This window comes from Desmodus rotundus, chromosome 2 (assembly GCF_022682495.2).
Source record: "Desmodus rotundus isolate HL8 chromosome 2, HLdesRot8A.1, whole genome shotgun sequence".
NCBI lineage: Eukaryota > Metazoa > Chordata > Mammalia > Chiroptera > Phyllostomidae > Desmodus > Desmodus rotundus.
In genome coordinates, this window is record NC_071388.1 from 198,841,161 (window position 1) to 198,866,456 (window position 25,296).

At 46.0% G+C, this 25,296-nt stretch overlaps 1 protein-coding gene across 1 annotated transcript; it reads right to left on the reverse strand.

The window, feature by feature from the left end:
• Positions 1–12,981: 12,981 nt before the first annotated feature.
• On the reverse strand, positions 12,982–21,923 carry FAM124B (family with sequence similarity 124 member B). Its single transcript, XM_024563788.3, is given in 3 exon segments — positions 12,982–16,269; positions 20,973–21,413; positions 21,415–21,923. Coding segments are annotated over 3 exon segments (1,356 nt in total). The 5' UTR covers positions 21,706–21,923; the 3' UTR covers positions 12,982–15,645.
• Between the last annotated feature and the right edge of the window lie 3,373 nt (positions 21,924–25,296).

Below are 25,296 nucleotides of genomic sequence, written 5' to 3' on the forward strand. Positions count from 1 at the left end.
AAGACTTGTTATTTGTCTCCTTCTACGTACACACTCCTGTGCTGAGCAAAAAACATCCCTGTTCACACTTCTGGCCAAAATGGAGACCTGGGTAGGTAGACTGTGCCTCCTCACACAACCAAAAGAAGAACAACGACAAATTTGAAAACAAAAACAACCAGAACTAACAGAAAACCAAACTGTATGGAAGTCTGACAACCAAGGAGATAAAGAAGAAACACTCACCCAGACCAGTAGGAGGGGCAGAGCCGGGCAGCTGGGCAGAGAGGACTCACAGCAAGGCGGTGGCTGGAGGACTGGGTGAGGGGGCTGCTGGCAGAGCAGGCAGTTCCACATTTGCATGCAGATAAGCCGGGAGGAACAATTGATGAGCAAGTCAGACCCAAAACCCAGGGTTCGGCACAGGGAAACAAAGCCTCAAACCACTGACTGAAAACACCTGTGGGGGTCGAGGCAGCAGGAGAAACTCCCAGCCTCACAGGAGAGCTTGTTGGAGAGGCTCACAGGAACCTGGAATGAACACAAACCCACCCACCTGGGAATCAGCACCAGAAGGGCCCACTTTGATTGTGGGTAGTGGGGGAAGTGACTGAAAACCGGCAGAGAGCAGAGCAAGAGGCACTGTTCCCTCTCGGACCCTCCCCCACAGACAACACCACAGTGCAGCCATGTGGATTGCCCTGCCCTGGTGAACACCTGGGGCTCTCTGCCCCTTACTACAAAACAGGTGCACTGAGACAAAAAAATATGGCCCAAATGAAAGAACAATTCAAAGCTCCAGAAAAAGTATAACTAAGCAATGAAGAGACAGCTAACCTATCAGATGCACAGTTCAAAACACTGGTAATCAGGATGCTCACACAATTGGTTGAATATGGTTGCAAAACAGAGGAAAAGTGAAGGATATGAAAAGTGAAATAAAGGAAAATGTACAGGGAACCAACAATGAAGGGAAGGAAATCAGAACTCAAATCAATGGTTTGGAGCAGACAGAAGAAATAAACATTCAACCAGAATGGAATGAAGAAACAAGAATTCAGAAAACAAGGAGAGGCTTAGGAACCTCCAGGACAACTTTAAACATTCCACATGTCTAAACATTTAAACATCTAAATCATAGGGGTGCCAGAAGGAGAAGAGGAAGAGCAAGAAATGGAAAACTTATTTGAAAAAATAATGAAGGAGAACTTCCCCAATCTGGCAAAGGAAATAGACTTTCAGGAAGTCCAGGAAGCTCAGAGAGTCTGAAGGAAGTTGGACCCAAGGAAGTACACACCAAGGCACATCATAATTACATTACCCAAGATTAAGGATAAGGAAAGAATCTTAAAAGCAGCAAAAGAAGAGGAGACAGTTACCTACAAAGAAGTTCCCATAAGACTATTAGCTGATTTCTCAACAGAAACCTTGCAGGCAAGAAGGGGCTGGAAAGAAGTATTCAAAGTCATGAAAGGCAAGGACCTGCATCCAACATTACTCTATCCACCAAAGCTGTCATTTAGAATGGAAGGGCAGATAAAGTGCTTCTCAGATAAGGTCAAGTTAAAGGAGTTCATCATCACCAAGCCCTTATTACATGAAATGTTAAAGGGACTTATCTAAGAAAAAGAAGAAGATAAAAAATACAAACAGTAAAATGACAACAAACTCACAACTATCAACAATTGAACCTACAAAAATAAAAACTAAAATGAAAATAAACTAAGCAAACAAATAGAACAGGAACAGATTCGCAGAAATAGAGATCACATGGAGGGTTATCATCAGGGAAGGGGAGGGGAGAAAGGGGGAAAAGCTACAGAGAATAAGTATAATTGGTAGGTAGGAAATAGACAGGAGAAGGTTAAGAATAGTATGGGAAACGGAGAAGCCAAAGAACTTACATGTATGACCCATGGACATGTTCTAAGGTGGGGGAAGGGTGGTAGGAGGGGGAGTAGAGGGCGGAGGGGAATAAAGGGGAGGAAGAAATGGGACAACTGTAATAGTATAATCAATAAAATATATATTTTTAAAAGAACATTCCTGTTCAATATTAGGTAGCAATGTTAAAAGTTCTGGGTGCTTGAGATGAAGGACTAAGCAGCGGGGGGTTGCGGAGGGGGGTGGGACAGGCCAAATTCGGAATAACAAAAGACCAGGAGGAAAGAAACAGCTTGTAGTGAAAGCGCGGTCACAGCCACCCACAGACAGCCTTCAAGAGGCAAACAGAGGACAGAAGTAACTGATGAGAAAGAGAGGAACAAAGTTACTCATTAAATCCACCATCTTCCTATTCGGTGGAGAGGGTGTGGGCTAGTTTCTGAAGCTTAAAAAATGTTTAATTTAGAATCGATGGGAAGTTTTTCCTCTCCGTACTATTTTGTTTATTTTAATTTCCACTGGTTGGAAATGTTCTTTCTAGAGAAGGTTTACAAAATATGTAACTTGATTTTGTAATAATCTTCTCATCCAAAAAAATAAAAATGTGCTAAATTAAACTAGGAGGAAGTTACAATTGTCTTCGGCAATTCCACGTGGGGAAATGTTTAATGTATACTTGAAGGGACGGCTTATGCAGTTTGGAGCTCCTAGGATTTCACCTAACAAGGTCCCTGGTATTTTCAGTATCTGGCCCCAGAGCTGCTAGATTCAGCCCATCTGAGAAGAACAGGTGTGAGCTAGAGCCACTCAGAGAGACAGGTTCTTTCCTTGCTTCTAATGGTTTGCGGTTATTTCTTGACCACTTTAGGTCAATACAGACTTTTTCAAATTTTAGTATAAATTCTTCTAAATACATCTGAAGCAACAAAACAAGAATATGAAAGAACTGCTGGAAAGCAGATAAGGGAAGCTAGTCCTATTTAAATAAAGGCTTATTCCACAATCAACTCTTAGAATAAAAACTCTTCTATCTCTGACCACAAGGTGGCGATAGCACCCTACTCATTTAACGTAGATGACTCCAGCTCTCTGGGACGTTGGAAAGACTAATTACAAAGGTGAGAAAATGTGGGACATCTTTTCCCCGTGCAGGTCGATTTTTTTTTTTCCAACGAAGCCGAATTAATTGGATGAATATTTACTGAATGCTACTCTGAGGGAAGCCCAAGGGTTCTGGGTTTTGATACAGACCTCCCAGAATTACCTAAACACAGAGTCTAGGCTTCCGGAACAAGACAGAATTTTGAGTGGGTCCCTGGCACCGTCTGGTGTTGTGCTGGATTGGGGAGCTCTAATTGGAAATGGTCTTGGGATCACCCCAGATGAAATAATGTAAAGTTGCTTTCTTGACTAGTTGACAAATTACCACAAATGACAAGGGTTCTTTAAGGCTCATCTCGTTCTCTCCCACTGGTTCACTCCAGCTGTCCCCACCCCATCCCCCGCCTCACCATCCTACCTCCGCCACCTTGCAGTCCTACTGACGCTCAGAAGCAACGCCCTCCCAGTCTCGCTGGTGGCTGTGGCACTGAGACTTGGACCGGGGCTGCCAGCCCCTTGTTCCCTCAGGGTGATAGCTCCTCCCCCATTCCTCCTAACATGGACCCTGCCTCTCCCTGGGGTGGCCCTTCTGTTCCCAGAGTGCTCATCATCTGGGGACAGTCTCGTGCCCCACTCCTGCTGAAGCCCAGCCTTGACAGCATTTTTCTTTTAAAAGTGCAGTTTAATATAAGGCAATTCACTTGAGTTCATTTGAACACACACCAGAAGAGAGTGTCATTAAGAGTACATATGTTAGCTCGATGATATTTTGGGTATAGATATTTTTTATTTACTCAGAATATATTCTTTCATTCATTGCTCCACTCAGAAGAACATATAATACATTCTGCATCCATCTTCTCACCGAGTTCATTCTCTTTGCTGCTGCCATGTTATTTTAACTGCTCCTTGCCACCTCCACTTAAAATACAGGGTCCCTTGGTGCTTCCCGGGAGCCAGACCGTCTGGGTTAGCAGTTCTAATTTAGAGGTTTGCCGGCAGAATGCCTGTGGGCAGGTTCCCTTCCCTAGCTGGAAGAGCCCGACTCAGAAGGCCGTGAGGGACGATGGAGTTCACAGTGCACAGCAGGTGGTACAATGCCAGGGACGAAAGAAAGGCTCAGTGAGTGTCCACCGTTCATGTTCTTATTGCTCCGTGTGTCTGCCAGAAGTTTCGCATCTGTATGAAGCATGTCTTTCTGTTCTGAATCTTTGACATCCAGGGCCTTGCACCCTAGGAGCAACTGCCCCTGGCAGGGCTTGACAATTCCTAGAGATGGTTCAAGACTCATCAACAGTGTGCCTTTCATGGGCAAACCAACCAATCCAGGGCCCGCATCCCAACCCCTCCCTTTATCTGGCTCTCACGGGGCTCTCTCAGGGGCCATTATTGCCCCGTCCCAGTCACTGCAGAACCAGGCACCAGACACCTAGAGATAGCCCCTGCACCCAGGGCCTGCTGGAATCATTCCAAGTAGCCAAGCCTCCACCCGCTCACCCTGCCTTGCTTGTCCCTGTCCCCTTCCACAGAAACCACAACACAGGCTCCTGCCTGTGCTTCCCCTCACTCCCAGGCCTCCTGACCACCCCTGCTGCTCTCCCATGTGCCCCCTCCTCTTGGGGACAGAGATAACAAACTATCCTTTAAAAGGCAGTTATCTCCTGATCTATGGGCCTCACCAGCCCTGAATAATAACAAAACCCACATTTTAAAATACCATTTTAACAAGGTTGACACATTGGTATTTTTTGTGTTACTACCCGTAGACATGGTTGCCAATATAATGCATAGAATTATTCTTTATATCTATTATGAAATAAACATCCCATTGTGTGATTTGGGGAATACAGTAATTGAATGCGATTTTCAGTTTTCCTGATCTCATCACCCTGGAGATGAATCAGATACACGGGCCACAGAAATAATGGACCACAGGACAGACTGCTGGTCGCTGATGTGCCCCTTCCGGGCCCTCAGAGAGGGCAGGGAAAGGGAAGGGTCGTCCTGGGCAGGGATTTTCATTATCGATGAAATCCAACATTATTACTTCCCCTCACTTATTCTACATTTCTTTATTCTGCACAACTAGGTCTTTTTAATGCCAATGTGGAGATTAATAAAGACTTTTAAATCTTCTTTTTTTAAACTTGCGCTTTCTTGATAAATTCAAGTGACCCACTGTCACCTGACATGGTTTTTATGCTCCTATAAAGCAAATTACAGCTTTTTACCGCGCACAATTCCCAGACAGAAATGGCGCATGGGAACTCGTTTATACTTAGAAAAATCCATTATAAATGTGGGCACCGTGTATTTGGCAGCCAACTAACCTAACCTGGGGACAGCCTGGTGGGTTGCCTCTTCACTTGGCATAGTTTACCTGTGATGAAAATTAGCAAAAGTATTTAGAGATTTTTTTTTTTTTACTTTTTGTTAAGTAACTCAACTGCTGCTGTCGATTATCTTTCTTGTTCTTACTTGAGAGTGATTTTTATAATGAATAAAGTAGTATGCAAACATAACAATCTATTTAACATTTAATTAAACATCTGCTTGTCTCTCTAATGTAGGGGAGTCATCTCACATAAAATTATTGCAGAGATTTTTGATAAAGATCTCTAGGTAGTCCCACTCAGACTTCCTCATGAGGCTCACTCTCAGTGGCGGGCGTCTCTCCTGCCTTTTCCTGGTTGCTGTCTCTACCTCTTTGAGGTCAAAATAGCCCTGATTCTGGGCATGGCTTTCCATCCACTGACCCCTTTCTGCTGCGTCCGAGCGAAAGCTCTCCAGGTCCCTGCTGGCCCATGGGCTGCCCCGTGCAAATTAGGAGCAGGGCACTTTATAACAAGTGTTGGAGTGGTTGTGGAGAAAAACGAGCCCTCATTTGCTGCTGGTGGGAATGTCGACTGGTACAGCCACTGTGGAAAGCAGCATGGAGGCTCCTCAAAAAATTAAGACTACAGTTACCATATGACCCAGCAACCCCTCTTTGGAGAGTGTCTGCCCCCCAAATTTGAAAACATTTATTTGCAAAGATATATGCATTTCTATGTTCTTTGCATCATTAATCACAGTGGCCAAGCCAGACAGACAGAGCCAAGAGCCACATGATTCCACTGCTATGTGGGATATAAAACTGACAGCACCAAACGAACAAACGAGAAAGCAAACAGAAGCTCACAGACACAGACAATAGGACGGTGGTTACCAGTGGGAAGGGGGTGGGCGGTAGTAAGTATATGGTGATGAAAGTAGATCTGACTTTGGGAGGCAGGCACACAAGGCAATATACAGACAATGTATCAGACTTGTACACTGGCAACCTATATAATCTTGGTAACCAATGCCACCCCAATAAAATTAAATTTTTAAAAAATACAAAGGGCTCTTTTCTTCACAACTCTCAATGCCACCTCTGGGAAACTGTCCCAACAGGCACGACGCTCACATGCTCAGAGGTGAAGGCACCCGGGTGTGTGCACACACCGCCTCGCTGCCCTGACCCGGCCCTGCTGGGCCCTGCCGGCACCTGTGAAAGAGAGATGCACTTTCTCCGTCCATCTCAGCAGTGGGAGCCGGTGCCCGTGGTCGCTTTGCAAACAGTGACATAGGACCCAAGTTCATGAATGGCTTGCGTGTCTTCTTAAATAAGATTTCAGGACACTGCCATCATCACCTCACTGTCTGCCACTTGCCTCTTGATCAACTCTCTGAACGAGAGCAAAACGGATGGCGTTTGCGCTGTAGAGTGGGAGCATCCCAGATCTCACCCCTGTCGGTGGGCTGGGGTTCGTGCGCTGAGCTGGCATTTCTGCTTTACAGCCCTTTCCTTATCCTCACCACGGGTGCGGGTGCGCGGGAAGGTGGAAACGCACGTGGAGGGCACGCGCACCTACGCTTCGGGAGACAGGAACCGTGCTGCCAGCATTGCTGTGGCTGGCGGAGGATGTTCGCGATCACCACACCAAACTGAGGAGGCAAATGGTAATGGAGATCACTACAGACAATCAACTGGACATAAGTTTATTCCTTAATGCTACCAGCTTGTTAATATTCCATGTGCAGTCAAAGTAGTAAGGTTTTAAATAGAGTGTTAAATCAGTATTGGGTTAGTATAGTTTGCATGAGTTTATTCTTTAATGCTACCTACTTGCTAGTATTCTATGTAGAGTCAAAGTAATAAGGTTTTAAGTAGAATATTAGATTAGTAATATTCACATTTTCTTAAAAATTAATTTTGAGATCGTTTATATTACTGCATCGCGTGCTTACAGCACGTGTTTATTACGCCTTTCCATCACCGAACAGGCTCGCAGGCGCGGACACGCACGACTTACTTGGGTGGGAGTTGAGGGCGTCCCAGTGTGAGTGTGCCTGTGGTCACCGGGTCCCCCGAGGGCGTCACCTCTGTTTGTGTGAAGGAAGTTGAGAACCACGGCGTATTAGTTATCTATGGCCACTACAGCAAATTACCACAAACACAGCAACTGAAAACCACACACACTTATTGTCTCCTAACCCTGGAGGCCAGAAGTCCAACGTGGGTCCCTGACAGGGCTGAAATCAAGGTGTCCCCAAGGCTCAGGGCTGCTGACGCCTTCCTCAAATCACGTCACCTCCCTTCTCTCTGTTTCCATCCTCACAACATCTTCTGCCTCTTCTGCAGTCAAATCTCCCTCCATCACCAGATGGTCCAGAACAATCTCCCCACCTCACGATCCTCAGTCCCCTCTGCAGCGTCCCCTTCCCCTCGCCGGGAAACATTCGCAGATCGCAGAGACCAGGAACTGGGGATGTTTGGGGGCCACTATTCAGCCGACCACACAGGCGAGGTAAGGAAGAGTCAGGAATTCGGACCGGACGGCCTGCGCTGCACTTCCTGGTTGTACAAGTTACTTCCACTCTGCCTGCCTCAGTTTCCTCACTTGTTAAATGAGGATAATAACAGCACCTCCCTTGTACAGTTATCATGAGGATTAAATGGGTTACCGATATGTAAAAGTCCTAGAACTTGAATTGTACGTAAAAACATCTAAGAAGAGTGCCTCAGACTTCTGAGTTCTCCTGAGGATTACTGTTATCCTACTAAAGACCTGCGTGTCCCCTAAACACACACACACACACACACCCCAGTCTCACGTTCTCTTTTCTTCAAGGGCCTCACCTCGGTGCCAGCCCAAAACCAGTGGGCTCTGGTGCCCAGCCCGCGTTGGCTCAGACACCATATCTGAGCTCCTCTCCCATGGCAACCTGTCCTCCGGGTGACAGGCACTTGGTGTAGCCCTTGTCACACTAAACAAAAGCTCCTGTTGCCATGGCCTTAGGCAACCGAGAGTGAGATCTTGGGCCTGTTCCCGCCCCCACTGGTGCTCCTGTGATTGGCTTTTGTCCCAGCAGGCTCGCTTTCATCCTTCCCTGTCTGCACTATCCCATCACCCAGAGAGACACAACACTCCTTTCCGCTCCGGTCTCTCTCACAGACAGAGCCGGACTGACGGTCACCCAGCTGCCCAGGAGCTCGCTGTGCCTGTGGCAGTGAGCTGGCTGGCTCTTTGGGCAACTGTGAGCTGGGGAGAATAAGCACACACCACAGAGTTATTGCCTTACAGAGGCAAAGCTTTTGCCTTCATGTGAAAACTGAGGCTCTGGCACCGATTTCCTAATAAGTATTACAATCTCTCTCCTCGTTGCCCCTCCTCTTCACTCCACTTGGAGGGAGGGGACTGGTTGCAGCCACTAGTGACAGGCGAGAGGACATTCATTTATTTCACTATGTACCATTCTATTTTCATCCAGTTCTGTAGGCTTTCCATAGAAGTAGCCTTACAAAACCTAACATAGGCACAGAAATTTATCACCTTAATTTGAGTCCTATGTAGGACAGAAATACGCCAGTCTGAAGTATAACTCAAAGGTGTCCAGCATATTAAAGTTGAGAGGTGGTAGAAAAGCAATTCTCAGACTTAATAAAGACCTCCCAGGATACAATTACATTTTGATCTCTTTTCTAAATTATGCTCACAACACAAGGGGAAAAATTTCCTTAAGAAGTGGACTTCAATTGCCTCCTTGGGATACCTCCTTTTTGCATGCAAACTGCAACTATCCCCAAATTGAAATCACACATTAACTTGCTCAGCCATCCCGAGCCTTCCCTGGGTGTGACTGAGAGCAAACCTTGGCCCACACGTGAGGCGAGAGCTGGGGAGTAACCATCCACAGAGGTGCCTCGCTCTCTAATTATGTATCTCGTGATCTGTGCCCAGTCTGGTTTTCCTTCCCTAGCAGTCCTGGGCTAGGTTTTATAGGGCAACATCTAGAGCAAGGCGGTTATGTTTTTATGCTTTCGCACTTGGGGGGCATTTCTGTGGTGTCTGTACATTTCGCACCGCAGTGTACACAGTCGTGGGAACCTGGTTCTCTGGTGTGTGCATGGACAACTTTCTTCAACTTTCTTCTCGCCTCCAGTGCAAGAAGGCGCCTCTCACTGGAAAGCTGCAAGAACTGACTTAAACCCCTCTGGTTCCAAGCCAGGCACACAGCTCCTCTGTGTCTAGCCCTGTACTGACAGTGGTCAGGGCTCGAGCGAGACTTGCTAAGGGGCCGTTGGAAACCCTCCAGGCACCCGAGGGTGGTCACACACCGACCCTCAGAGCTGTGGGTGTCACCGTTGTCATTTAATTATCTCTGTAGCTGTGAAGTGTCTCAGTAGAAATTACTCCATTAATACTTCTTCCCAGCAGGTGTTGCAGACTGATGAGGAGGCTGCTCGGGTGGTGGAGCATGTTAATTATGATTTTTAAAATTAGATTGAAGGCAGTCGACAACAAGTTTTAGCCTGCTACTTATCCACCTGTTGGAACCGGTTTAGCTAGTGGCCCTCTGATGCCTCTCTTTCATGCCTCAGTTGTTCGAGGCCAAGTTAAGGAAATAAAAACTGAAGAAGGTGACTGGCCTGAAAAAGGAGAGTTAGACCAAAAAAAACCCCACAAAAACCAAAAAACTTAAAGGCTGTGAGCACAGATGGTACAAGGATTGCTAGTTTAATCTGTAGTTTGAGATGAGAAAAATATTGGAGGGGGAGCTAAAATTGTTTTCAGCTGAACAAGCAATTAAAATAAAACCAAACCTATGCAATACGTATGTGTACATGTCTTTATCTACCATGAATTCCTAGGGCAGCATGTAGCACAATACTGTGCCACAAAATTTTGTTGATCTGAATTAAAGGATGAGATGATCACCCAGAATTATGAAAATCAGGCCTCAGAGGGAGTGTGCATTACAGTGAGGGCTAGGGATACATACAGGCCCAGCACTAATACAGTGGGTTAGGAACACTACCACACGTATGGATAAAATGCTAATGAGATGCGGGCTAAGGAGATCAACTCTTTCATTCTTTATTCAATCAACTAACACTCACCGAGCATCCACTCTGGTTCCGGTTACTGTTTTAGGATTTATGGATACAGTTATGAAGATGATGGGTAGGTACTAACTCTGATGGGATTCATATTTGTGTGTGAGTGTGTATGTGGTGGTCAGGGGGTGCATGGAAATTGGCAGATAATACCAATGAATAACTAAACTAACCCAGAAAAGATCACTTAATGATAAGAGCTCTATAGTGGGTTGAATGGTAGCCCCCCAAAAGCTATGTCCAGATCCTAACCCCTAGAATCTATGAATAAGACATTATCTGGAAAAGGGGCCTTTGAAGATGTAATTAAGTTAATGATCTTGAAATGAGATCATCTTGGATTATCCAAGTGACCCCTAAATCCAATGGCAAGTGTCCCTGTGAAACAGAGACCGACATAGAGACCAGAAGGTGAGGTGAAGAGTTTCACGGCCACAGCCCGGGAAGCTGGAAGAGGAGGGAACGACTCTCTGCCTGGGTCTCCGGAAGGAGTGTGGCCCCACCAACACCTTGATTTTGGACATGTGGGCTCCAGAACTGTCAGAGAACATCTTTCTGCTGTTTCAGGCCACGACGTTTGCGGACCTTTGCGGACCTTTGTTACCACAGCTCGAGGAAACTAATACAAACTCCAAACAAAGCAGACTGAGGGAGGCCAGGTGCCGGGAGGATCTCCCGTTTTGTACAAGCATATTCTCCGCAAGGAAGAGGTGACCGAGCCCCCAGTCCCCCTCACGGGAACCACGCAGAAAGTGCTCTTCCTCAGTTACCAGCTACGGTTTGGGCCAGGAGTGGGTGCTGGTTCTTGTTGTCTGCCAAGCATCTCACTTCTGATTACTAAAAAAGCCTCTTTCCTGGTCAGGACGCACATGCCATTCAAGTGGGGCTGACTCCCTCCCAGTGATGTCCCGCCCCCTCCCCACACCCCAGCTCCCATTCACACAAATGGACACAGATCCACAGCCTCACCAGCCAGAGAACGCAGTCATCCGGACACAGTGATTGGTCCCTGTCACTCAGTGCGAGCCAATCGGCGACTACCTGGGAATTTTCTTCGGGAGCGCTGAGAAAAGGCTCCCTCTGTCCACTAGGGGGCTCTGCTGGTGGCATATGAGGCTGGGACTGTGGTTCCCTGAAATCATCTCTTAATTAAAATGACTCAGTACCTTTCCTTCTTTCCCCTTTTTGTATAAATTAGTTCTCAGTCTCTCTTGCTGATAAATGAAAGGCCTCTAACTAATTTGAGACCCTGTCCCGCTGACCTAGGCCAGACCATGTGTAGCCCTTAGGATTCTTGTTGTCCAGCCTGGATGGAAGTCTAGAGGCAGACTTGCTTTAAAAAAAAAAAAAAAAAAAGAACTCCCCTCCCGCAGTGGGTCCCACCTTGTGTCCTTCTTCGCCTGATAAAGGGGAGGGAGCAGGTCTCTGTTGTCACAGCCATGAGGGAGAAGCTAGAAGAGACCTAGAAAGAAAAGAGTGAAAAGAATCAAAGCCTAGAGAACTTCAAGGAGACACTGAGCCCCTAAACGAACTGTTTTTAACATCTTTGTTTATCCTTTGAAAATTCAATTCCCTAATACGGCGCCCCAGTTTTGTTCTTGGCTTTAACTTCTGTTTAGTGTTTCATTCCGTATCAGTCTCAGTTATTTGGTGCAAGAACAGAACTGATCCTGGCTGATTGGAGCTGGGAATAAATTTATCAGAAGGCTGGAGAAACGGGCTCAGAAAATGCACAAGAGCAAAAAAAAAAAAAAAAAAGAGGATGAACGGGCAGAATCAGAACCAAATCAGGCCCTGGGACCAGTGTGGACTATGGGCTCCATGGCCAAAGACTGCCAGCTCTCTTTCTCGGGCCAGAGGACCGCTGCCTGCCTCCCCCATCCTAAAGAAGTCTCACCGCCCCTGAGGAGGAGCAGCCACACTCCAGGGTCATTAGTCCAGGGTCTAATCGGCTGAGTCTACGTCTCACGTCCAAGTCAGGAGAGGGGCAGATGGGACGTGTTTCAGGTGGGCTCTGCCTCACACTGGGACTCCCATCGGGGAATTTCCTGAGCGTACATTCATTTTTAAAATATCTCCTTTGTGCCCTGGATGGCGGTGCAGTTGAGGTGCTGGTCTACCTCCCTCTCTAAATCAAGGTGTGTGCAGCCCAAACCCCCTGCTCTACTTCCCATAACCAGCAAAGGCTATCGCAAGTTTGCAAATAATACCATTTCTATTAATGTTTAGCAATGTCCAAATAGCGCTTGCAAAAAAGTGTGAAACATTATTAATAAAGTTAAAAATAGCCAAGTGACTGCAATAAAACCCTTATAAGGAAAATAAAATAATCTGATCATCAGAAGTCTCTTAGTTATTTAAAAAGTGATACATTTTACATTTTAGGGGATACAGTATCGTTATAGTTAACAGTCTGACTAACTTGATAAATTGGATTAGTGTATAGTTAACCCTTTTCGTATAATCTCTTATGAGTTCCAGAATCTACTTGAATTCTATCTATAATTTTCTTCTTTGATAGATGAAAATAAATGGCACACATACTCATAATCTTAGAAAGATTTATTTTATTTGTAATCATTATGTCACTGGATTTTACATTGTATCATCGATTTTACTAAAACTTGTTTCAAAAAATCTTTTGTTGCCATGACATTTAGAAAATGTGAGCCTGAAGGACCATGAACTAACACTATCTTGCATATTTACAATGCTTGGCGGAATCCGAATGCGTTCATATGCATAACCTTGGTTCTTCTAACAACTTTCGTTACAGCAAACAGGGCAGCAGAGATCACAGAGGCTGACAGTTCAAGGTCACGTCCACAGTAAATTTTAAAGCTTGAAACCAAAACCTGGGCCTCTTCCACCTCGCCCACTGGCATTTCCACCCTGTCACGTTGTAAATTGGGTTCCTACGCTGAGTAGGGTAGCATAGGTGATGTTTTAAGAGTGTGTTATTTTATAAGCCAATTTTGAAAGGTAGCTGTTGACATTTTTAAATATTCCTTATGATTTCCATGCACTTGTATTCTTACCTATGAATTGTGTTAAAGAAATGTAGGCCACCTCTTAAAGGTGGGAAAGAAATATCAGCACACCCCCCTGCTATGCTTTTCAAAGCAGTGTGGTAGTTCAACTTAAATAAGACTTTCGTTTTTAAAATGGTGTTACAGAAAAACATACCAAAGTCAAGTTCTTCATTCCACTTTCTAAGATCAACCTTTAATCTGAGGGAGAGAAAGAGAATAAAAATGAGAATATATTGATGTTGTAAAGACCAAAACAAGTCAATTTAGAAGTCATGTCTTTGTTCGTTAGCAACTGTCATCCATTTGTATCCTAAGCTGGCAGAGCACCCCGAACTCAGCCCAGTCTGGCTGCCATGAGATTCGTCCATAGGCCTGACCGCACTCTTCTCCTCAGTTGGATGTAGTAAGTAACCAGGTCTCCAAAAGATCCAGCTAAATCATCATTTGTAAGCTTAGGTGTGATCTGTCTTGGAAAGGAAGTTCATAGAGTAGAATAACCTTATCAAGCTGTGGTACATATACACAAAGGGATATTACTTAGCTGTTAAAAAGAAGAAAATCTTATCATTTACGACAGCATGGATGGACCTAGAGGGTGTTATACTATGTGAAATAAGTCGGTCAGAGAAAGACAAATGCCATATGATTTCACTAATATGTGGAATCTAAAGGACAATATAAACAAACACAACAAAAACAGACTCATAGACCCAGAAACCAAACTGGTGGTTGCTGGGGGGGAGGGGATTTGGGGGAACTGGGTGAAAGAGGTGAAGGGATTAAGAAGTACAAATCTGTAGCTACAAAATAGTCCCAGGGACATAAAGTAAAGCACAGGGAATATAGTCAGTAGTACTGTAATAACCATGTATGGAACCAGGTGGGCACTGGAAATTCAGAAGGGAGCACTCTGTAAAGTATGTAATTGTCTAACCACCATGTTGTACACCTGAAACTAATACAAAATAATACTGAATGTAAACTGTCATTGAAAAATAAATATTATATATATATATATAAAATAAAGGAATAACCTTATCAAATAACTAAAACACATACACCTCAAACTTTTCAAAAATGTGGGTATAGGCTCAGCCAAAAAAATGCAGAATATGAGCAATTGACAATCTGCCTATTGCGATTATAATTGCAATACGTAACATGCTCAGTCTGCGTCTGCACTGTGGATGCTCGCCACAGCCCCTGCAGCAAATGTGGGAACGGACTGGGGAAAAGGTCCAGCATAAAGAAATTTGGAGTTCAATATATTCTTGAGGTGATAGAACAGATTCATCACACTGGTGAAACCATGAAGACTTTTGATTTGATGGCCACAGAATGTACATATACCATATATCATGTGTTATTTAAACTTAGGTGCCCAATAAATATTTGTTGAACAAGTGAATGAATGAATATTGCAAAGGAATTTAGGAATTCAGACATGGCCAGATGAACGCAAGTCCTGCTCTGTAACCCAAACAATGCGATCTTCCTACCATAAAATCACGTTATGTTCCTCTCTGGTTAATCACGTGGCCCACCGGTCCCACTGGAGTGGTGCAGAAATGAACGAGAAATGGAAGAGCAGGAAAACCCGACAGTCGAGCTTTCATTTTTAACCTGATTTTTTGGCTTCTGGTGTTTCTGTTCATTAAACAGGAAAAAAAATTAATTATTCCTAAGTTTCAAAACACTTTGCATGTTAACTCATTTCAGATGCAAACAACTTTAAAGGCAAAATCACTAGAGGGTATGTGGTGCCTAGGGCCCAGTTACAAAAGCAGGTCACATAAAAATTAAAAACCACTAAAGAATAAATAGTCCATGCTATCGAGGGGATGAGCTATGCAACTGCAGTAAAAATTAAAACCAAATTACAAACACTAATCAACATTGCATAACACATTCGACTCATTTGCATACAATGCAATTATCCTGATTGGTGCTGATCTCCACACTCCCAGCTGGGTTAGTGCGTTTCCCAGGACAAGCGCCTGGGCTTTTTCCCCACGTGTGCGTTGGCTGTGTTCCCTTAGGACCATGGCCGTGATGGCAAGTAAACAACCGCTGGCAGCACTGTTAGACTGTGAACATTTGAAATAGAAGCCATACAGACATGTTCATGGCTAGCATTCAGGCCCCCTCAGATAGACAAGAAACAGTGCTCCATTTCGAGAACATTGCACTTGATCTTGTGTCTTAGGAAACCACATTGCTTTCACCCTATATAAAGAATTCTTCTTCTCCTTCTTTTTCTTCACCCTGAACTGGCAGATGAAGGGGACATTTTGAGATTCTCTGCCTTGCACCAAGGTCCCTTCGGCCAGCAAGTGACAAAGGATGGATGCTCTCCTTCAAGAGTCTGTTGTTTCTGGAGGCAGCTGCCCCTAAGGAGGAGGTTGGTGGTGGCTGGCTGGTGTGTGGATCCCTCGGGAATCTGCTCAGAAGAGATTGCCTGGGTTCAGAGTTGACCACAGTACACCCTGTGTCAACATTGGTCTCTGCCTCCAGCTTCTCAAAGCTGTTTTCCAGACTGAAGACCTTCATTCTGGCCCTGGGTTCGAGGTGGGCAGAATGCAGAGGGAGCTGGGCATCTGAGGCTTGGCTGCTGACCTGGGATGAGCAGCCAGGGCTTTTCCACAACATGTCACTGGAGCCATGCGATGCTGGGCTCCCTCTGGGCTCAGGGAATTCCAGAGAAGCCACCTTGGACCTCCTGCCCCCGCTCCTTCGCCTCCTCAGCTCTAGGGCCCTCCTTGTGGAGACAGATGTCACCCTGCAGGCCTGGGGAAGCGTGTCAGCTCCAGAGGTGCTGTTCCTAACACCAAGTCCTGGATTCGATTGGATCTGTCAGACAAAGAAAAGATGAGCAAATGTAACCAATGCTTTCTATTCACTAAGTGCTGAGAACAGCCTATGTTCTAGTCACCCTCTGCCAAGCTGTACCCATTGCCGATATTCAGTAAGTCAGTTGAATTGAACAAAAGCAATAAGCACAGTCCTTCAAAGGGCTGAGCTGCCATCTCTGTCTCCTGGAGAATCAGCTGACATTATATTTTACCTCTGAGCCAATGAAGCCTCTTCTTGTGGAAATGGAAACTGGCATGGTTATTTCCATATTCAGAAATTGTTCAGGGTTGGCCCTGGACTGCGCAACCTCGTGGAGGAAATCCTTAAGTTTTTTTAAACTCATTTGGGTAAATACCAACAAGTGCAACTGCTGGATCTTATGGTAAGAGTAGGTTTACTTTGCACAAAGGTGACAAGCTACCTTCTGGAGTGACTGTACAATTTTGCATTCCTACCAGCAATGAATGAGTGTCTCTATTACTTCTCATCTTCGACAGCATTGGGTGTTGACAGTTTATTTTTAGGGTTCATTTTCTAATTGGTTATATTTAAAAGTATGGTATGAAACATTAAAAAATGTTCACTTCCAAGACTTAATTTTCAACAGCAAAACAATAAATGTGTCTGTGATATTTGAAGAAACACTACTCAGTTCTCTCATTTTGTTTGTTTTTGTTTTCCAGAAGTAAAAATGGGGAAATCCATAAGTTTGCTTCCTGGGGATTTTATTTCATATCTAACAACCATGAACAGAAGGAGAAGCCCAAGTAAGTTCCCCTCACCCCCAAAGTCAATCTCGGATCAGAACAAAATTGGCCCTGAAGCCACAACCGACACCAAGACATCTCAGGGTCTCCAGGAAGAGCCTGTCTGAGCCACAGGGGGAGTCAGTGGGCCCTGCTGAGCCGGCCCAGTGCCTCCTCCCCCTCAACTCCACTCACCCAGGCCCATGGCCCCTCCACTGGGCCTTGTCACCTTAAAATGCTGCACCTCTGCAGGACTCAGCTTAGACCTAGCACTCTCAGGCCACCGCCCACTCTTCAGCTCCAGCACTTCACTCTCCCATTCAGCTGCTCTCGAACATCATCACCCCCTTCTGTTCTCTCCTTGGCCCCTTCTATCTTCACTGCCTTCCACTGTCAATTTCAGTCTGAAGACCATCACTTGTACCTCCAATGCCTCCAACTCCCCACTCTGCTCCCTTTCTGTCACAGCTCCCCTCTAAACCTTCCAAACCTGGGTCCATCGACCTGCCCACATTTTCTGAATGTATACCTAGGCTGCTGAAGAAACGCTCACAGCTGTTCAGATTGGAGCCACCATGAAGGTGTGGCTTCCAATTCCGTCCAGGCTACCTGCCCGTCCTGCTGCTTCCTGATTCACCTGTCTCCATTCACCCTGACAATAATGTCAACCTTCTGAACTGTCCTTAAGCAGTGGCACAACCTGCCCCCACCTGTCATCAGGTGATCTCACCACCTAGATTACAGGGAAAACAAAAGCCATTATTAATTAGCAGCTCTATCAGTTTCCCACCATTGCAACTTTCCCATCCTCTCCACAAGGAAAGTGAATCTTTGCAGGTCAATCCACTGACTTTTGCCTTCCTGGGGACGCCACCCTGCCAATGACTCATTGTCTCCCACTTCAGTATCTTGTTTGTTCAATCAATATCTTTCTCTTAGATAGATAGATAGATAGATAGATAGATAGATAGATCCCCTCCTCCTTGCCAACAGGAATAAAATCTGGTTAAGCCTATCATGAAAAATGCATTCCTTCAACCCTCTTACCCCCACCAGCTCTCTGTCTTCTCTCCTTCACAGACAAACTGGTTGATAAAATTTTGTCCACATTCACTTTTCCTTCTAACCTTCCCTTATTCCTCCTGCCCATGACATTGACTTTCCCTCCAGCCACTGAAAGTGCTCTTGCCAAGATCCCCTGTAGTCAGCCTCCTTGTCATTCATTTTAACTTGAGCTCTGGGGGAATTTTACAAGGCTGACCTTCCTCCTTTATATTTGATGTCTTCTTCTCCTTAAGTTTCTTGCCCACCCAACCCTCTGGATTTGCTCCTTCCACTCCTTCTCAGTGTCCATCGAAGGAGCCTCTTCCCTATGCGCTCTGAGCTCTTCAGTGCTAACCTGGGCCCTCTTCCCTTCTCACTCTCCCCCTCTCCCAGGGCAATCTCATTGACACCCAGGCCTTCATTATTATCAAAATGACAAAGGCTCCCCAAGTATAACTACAGCTCAGCTCTGTCTCTTAAGGTTCATACTTATCTATCCAAGTGTCCTCATGGCCCCCGCTCCTCAAACTCAACATTTCCAAAATTGACCTCATCTCCTTCCTCACACTAAATCTGTTGCACTTACTCTTCTTCTTGTCTTAGAAGATGGCATCATTAGCCCCACATGACCCAAGCAAGAGCATCATCTCCCCCCCACCCCCAATGTCACCCATTCCCATTGACTCTGCCTCCCAGAGGTCTCTCAGATCTCCCTCTCTCTCCATGCCCTCTGCTGGTGTTAGCCCTGGGGCAGGCTGTGCTGTCTCTGGCTGAATTCCTGCAGCAGCCCTCTGCAGGGATTCCCTGTGGAGCTCTCCCTTCCCTCTAATCCCGTCTCCACTCTGCCACTGGAGGAACAGTGGTGCTCACATCTCCTCCCTGCTTCAGGGCTTCCTACTCTTCTTGAGATAAAATCCCGGCCCTCTAGAATGGCCTACCACTCATTTCTCTGGCTCTTCCTCCTTACATGGGCATCTGGAGGAGAGGGGTTGCATATACCTTCATCACTGTATTTCCAGCACTTGGCACAGTGCCTAATCCATGGCAAACAATGAGTAGATATCTGCTGGATAAGTAATGAAAACTTAATCCCTAAAAAATATAATTTTTGCACATAGATATGTAGAATCTATAAATTAGGCCCTGAATTATTGACATTAGGTATAAACAAAGTCTTATCAAGAAAATTACAAGTGATTTTCATCATATGGCTGGCCATTTCTGCAATCTTTTTAAGAGGAGGAAATTTTAACTGTTTTTTGTTTGTTTGTTTTTGTTTTTTTAAGAAACATCTAGCCCTTGCTGGAGTGACTGAGTGGACTGAGCACTGGCCTGCAAAGTAAAAGGTCACCAGTTCAAAACCCAGTTAGGGCACATGCCTGAGTTGCGGGCCAAGTCCCCAGCCAGGGACTTGCAAGAGGCAACTGACTGATGTTTCTCTCCCTCTCTTTCTCCTTCCTTTCCCCTCTCTCTAAAAATAAATAAATAAACTCTTTAAAAACCACATCTAAAATCCTTGGACCATATGGCAGAAGTGAGTACAACACTATTAACATAGAAATGCAGATGTGTGCAGTTAGAATGAAGAATTTTTAGAAGAAACATAATGCCGAGTGATTGAGACAAATCCCTTGAGGAAGAATAAAGCCCCTTCTGCCAAAAAATAAATTGAAATGCTTTTGTAGAAATTCTGGTCATTTAGAGCCCATCTCTCTAAGAAATCTTGTAAAATGTTACAAATTGAGAGCTAGGATGTGTTCAAGTTTCAGGGAATATCATCAACTATCTTGATGAACAGGAAGATCATCTGTCACTCAGCTGACTTTAGGAACAAGAAAATAGACATCACTGAAAAATGATTAAGCTTTTAAGGGGCAGACTGACATCATAAAGGGAGAAAATATTGTCTTTTACTAAATGTGATTCCAAAAGATAGCAAAAGCAGGATTTCTCCCATATTCAGAAAAGAATTCCACGGAAATGAATTATATATTCAATAGATAGTAAGCAACCCAAACAGTGGCAGACTAGCTTACTTAAGAGTTGAAACCAGATTCTTTCAATAAGCTGATCTTTTGAGTGATACTTATTTTAATTAACCCAAACCACTGATATTAACCAGCTATTCCATAGCAGCAGCCTTCTGAGAAATGACCATAAATGTTCTTTCAAGGCAGCATAAACCAAAGTATTGAGAGTGAGAGTGTGGGAGTGGGAGTGTGTGTTCATGTACACGCTTGCTTTCAGCAGTGTGGGGTTCTTTGGGGACAGGGATGGAAAATGGAAAGGAAATGAGCAAAACAAAGAGGAAGGAATAAAGTCCCAGTGAGTACAGCTGAGAGACTCAGAAATGACAAAGGAGACTTCAAGAAATGCTACAGAAGAAGAAAATGAATTACCTACTTCATGAAAGACTATGTTCTTTTATTTTAAAGGGCTAAAAAGAACACAAAGATGAATTTAGCTACATGTCTGTTGATAAAATGAAAAGAAACGCCTGCTTGTTTATGCCAAACTAGCTTCTGGAATATATACCTATTCTCTAGAGACAAACTTATTTCCTGAAAACAAGCAGTCAATCAACAATTTTTTCAGAAGCAGCTGTCTGCCTACTGTCTAAACTTCCTTGTCTGTTAGATGAAGGGATTTTACTAGGTTAGTGGCTCTCAGTGCCACCACATGCTACATATTAGAACCATCCAAGGAGCTTTTTAGAAAAATGCCCAGGCTCGCGTGGCCCCAGAGGTTCCGATCTGACTGACCTGGGGATTTCTGAGAGCTCCCTAGGGGTTAGGATGTGCAAACAAGCCTGAGAACCCCCACATTAAGTCCTCTCACAGGCCCACCTGGAATGTAAAATCACACCACTCCCTGTACGTCTACAAGACCATAGAGGTGAAACAGTGATACCTGAAGCAGAATCTTGTTGCCATCGTAGTCCTGCGTTTGCCACCGGGTGCGGCTGATGGGGACGCACGGATGGGGCAGGAGAGGCACTAACTGGCCAATCTCTTGAACCTTGAACTGCAGCACCGAAGACTCCTTTGGGTCCACCGACACTCCGAGGGGCAGCTGCTTCAGGGAGAGCTGCAGGGCGAAGCGCTCGGTGGCGTAGAGCACGAAGCAGCAGAAGTTGCTCTTCTGCAAGGTGGCTTCTCTCTGCAGGATCATCTCGTAGAGGCTGATGGCATCTTCGTAGTTGTCAAAAGTGCAGTAGAGCGTCACTCTCAGGATCTCGGTGCCAGAGTGCGCCTGCCTCACGCCCCAGACAGGCATCTGATTGTCCAGACTGTAGAACTCCTGATGGGCAAGAAGGGAGGGACCCGGGCTTCCCCGAATGTTTGGGGCGGGGGTAGCAGTGCCACGGCCACCGCCGTAGGGAGTCAAGGACACGGAACAGCCGCTCCTCACCACGGCTTTCATGCAGGAAGAGCAACACAGACATCCCTGGGAACCGGGACCTCCTGGGGTGGCACTTGTCATAGTTTCTCACTGGACTGACCCTTTCTGACACCATAAAGAGATGGGCCTGTGGGCAAACGCAGTCCAGGAGCTGGTCCAGAGTTTGCTGCAGAAGCGAGCCGTGCCCGGAGTTGGCGAGGAGGTGGACAGTCAAGGCCAGGGGCTCTTGGGTCTCCTCCATCCTGGACTGCTTGAGGACGGCAAAGCGCGGAGGCTGCCCCACTCCCAGAATGAATGAAGGAGCTGCGGTCCTCAGCAGAGCCTGCAGCCGGGGCAAACTGTCAGCTACTCTGGAGCCAAGCCCTTACCTGTGGCCCTGGTTGCTGGCAGTCCCACAGTGCGAGCATCTACACAAACTGGGGCACAACAGCCTCCGCGACTCACAGCAGCCGTGGGGTTCATGTCATCCAGCTCCCGCGTCACTTAACTGCCTGTGTTTGGCTTTTTCAGGCACTCCCTCGGGTTTCTGTTTGACCTAAAAACCTGTAATCCTGTGAAACACCCGGCTGGGTGGTTCTTGCAGACGCAGAGTAAAGGAAATGACCAGGCAGAAAAGAACCGGGGCTGCTCTGTTAGGCCGATAGTGATCTGCTTCGTTGAAAGGACACCCAGTTTGCGGCCCCACAATGGGTTCTGATTTCCTCCTTACATCTGCCTCTCGGGTTTACAGTGGCCGCACCAGGCCACCTGAACACAATAACCGCTTTAAAACAATGTGCAGAACTTGTCCCCTCGCCAGGAATTTTCCCCTTTTGTCTTTTTATTTGGTTTTCAAACAATAGGACCTTGAAGGCAAGATGGTTTTCTCTAAATGATCTTGATTGCTCACTGAAAGTTACTTGCAGTACTGCGAAGTCTGAGTGTTTGTGCTAAGAAGATGTCACAAAACTTAAGCCTCTCTATTCATGCCAATTCTTTAGAAAGAATGCGAGCTTTCCAATGTCAATAATAATAATTGTTCATATCTACTGAGGACCCACTAACCACCAGTCATAAACTGCCCTAAAGCGACGTAACCTGATTTAACCCTCCAGCAAACCTATAAAGAAGAAACTATTGTCCCAAATGACCGAGGACGAAATTGAGGCACAGAAAAGTTAAATAACTTGCCCAAGGTCTCCCAGCTAAAAACTGGCTGAGGCAGCCCTTGCACCCAGGAACTGAGGGGTCCCCTTGTGAGCCGGAGAGGAGGCAGGTGCCTCTTTGGGACCTGGAAGTGCCAGCTGGATTTTCTTCCTGAGGACGAGGAAAGGACACCAACGCTGGCTCTAGCTGAGGACAGGCATAGCCCAGAGACTCTCTGTGTGCTGTTGAACCTTTAAAATGAGTCATCTTCCATGAGAATGCCCCAGCTTTAAGCACAGCAGCCGCCCTAATGTGCTCTAAGTTTCCATTTGAAAATCAGTTCCTATTCTGATAGCTGCACTCTAAAAAGCTGTGGACAAGCACACGTTTCTAAACGTAATTCTTAAAGCAAGCAATTTATTAATGCTTGTAATGGGACATGGAGAAACTTAATTTTTTCTAAATTCAAAAGTACTTTTGTGATGAACAATGTGACTTACCTTAGCTTTTTATTTATGCAAATCCCTTTAACAATATAATAACCAAACTTAACATCATATGTTGTTATCCATTGAAAGGAATTATTTCTACTCAGATTTCCTTTCTAAATCTAATCTATACTTCTAGTCATTTGTTTTGTAAGTTCTACTTTTTTGCATTGGAAAATCATTAGAGGTTTTTGTTATTGTTCTCAAACTTTTTTTTTTTACATCTTAATTTATGTTACACATTGGCATTTGAAGGCAGTGATAACTCCCTCCTCCATCACTGGGGTGTGGTCCCCTCTTTCCCCTGTCCTTCCACTCACCCAGCTGACTGTACTCACGCACCTTGAACTTCACACTTGGCGTTTGAAATGGCGCTCTGGAAACCACTCTAAAGTTTTCAGGAGAAAAATTACAACCCTGAGACAAAGATATTAACTCATGACATTTTGTGCAGGTTAAGTGTTTAAGCCCTTTATAGAGGAGAACCTTTTGCTTTTTGATGTTGTTTTAATCTTTCATCCAGTGCAAAACATACTTGTTTCCTCATGAGGTTGTCATTCCTGTCAGCACTGAAAAATTTCATTAATCTGATGGCAGCAGTGTCAAAAAAGAGGGGGCCAGGGAGACAGGGGTACCACCAGTCTCCTTTCTGATTGGCTCTGCAATGGTGTCTCCAGGAACAACCTGGAATATTGGCCCTCGCAGCAACTACTTCCACCCCCCTCACCCCATTACCTACCACACGCCTGGATTCCCAGCTGGGCCTCAGAGCCCTCGCGGGATCTCTGGTTTTGCAAGCCACTTCGGTTGAAGGCACAAACAACAATTCAAGAGAAGTCCTCGGCTTTGACGCTTGGCACCTGCATAGCTGACACTCGATTCTTTGCCTGATTTCTCTTACACTTGGCAATGATGCCCAGGTATGTGTTAGTCACCAGGTTCTGGACGGCAGGTGGTGAGTCAGCTCCTCGGGCAATGTGGAGGAGCTGGTGACAGGCGGTACAAGACAATCTGAGAGATCGGCTAGCGTGAGGGTTTGTTGGGACCCGCAGGTGTCCACAGGGATGTCCCCGCTGTGGTATTCATAAATACGATGGGGTACATGAGCACTCTGAGGTCCCACCGCCACTTCAAGACAACTCCGAGAGCTTCTTTCTCTCTTTATAAAATGTGCTTATTGTCTCACATGTTGAGAGCCGGGCACTGTGCCAGGAGACGATAATAATCACCATGACCTGCTTTGGAGGATCAGCTTAAATGATGCCATCAGTGCCGTGAGAAAGGTCACTGCAGGTTGTCATGCAAGTCCCCAGGAGGAGCCACTAACCTAGATGAGAGGGCCCAGGAAGCCTGCAGGCCGAGGAGATGCTACCTGGGGTCCTTCAGGTAGGATCCTGGAAAAGCCAGGAGGAAGGAGGCAGCCAGCTGAGGAGCTTGGCTTGGGGAAGAGGGAGGGACCCCAGGGAAAGAAAGCTGGTGGGACAAACCACACCTGGGGGACAGTGTAGAGCCTGTGCCACTGGCTGAACTGCAGGCAGCTCCAGGTGGCCAGAGGGTGGGGACAAAGAAGGAGGAAGGTGGTCAGAGGTAGGAAAGGCATCCAGCCTCTCGGGTCACCCTAAAGAACGGGGATCTTCTTCTGACGGGAACAGAACCACGGAAGAGTTGGCTTGGAAAAGGGAGTGACCCTCTGAGGAAAACACAAGGAGAGCGATATGGTGAAAGTCAGAGGCAATGCACAGCTTCTCAGCTGGTTGGATGTGGGCAGAAGCTGCAGTGACCAGTCCAGGGGCCTCCCCAGGTGGTCCTTCAGGGGCCTGGTGAGGCCATCCAGCACTAAATAGGGAACTCTGGAGAAAGGGCACAGCTGGGACTGAGGCTGAGGGGTGCAGCTGGGACACGGTGAGTGTAGCAGGTGCTTGTGGGGCATCAGACTGGAGATGTCCAATAGCCCAGCGGTCCCCAAGTATTTTGGCACCAGGGACCAGTTTTGTGGAAGACAATTTTTCCACAGACCTGGGTGGGGGGATGGTTTTGAGGAGATTCAAGCATATCACATTCAAGCTTACCTCCTGCTGTGTAGCCTGGTTCCTAACAGGCCCGGACCGATATCTGTCCACGGTCCAGAGGCTGGGGGCCCTTGCTATAGCCACTTAACACGAAACACAGAGGGGAGCATCAGAATGTGGGCTGGGGATTCACTGGTCTTCAGGTCACCG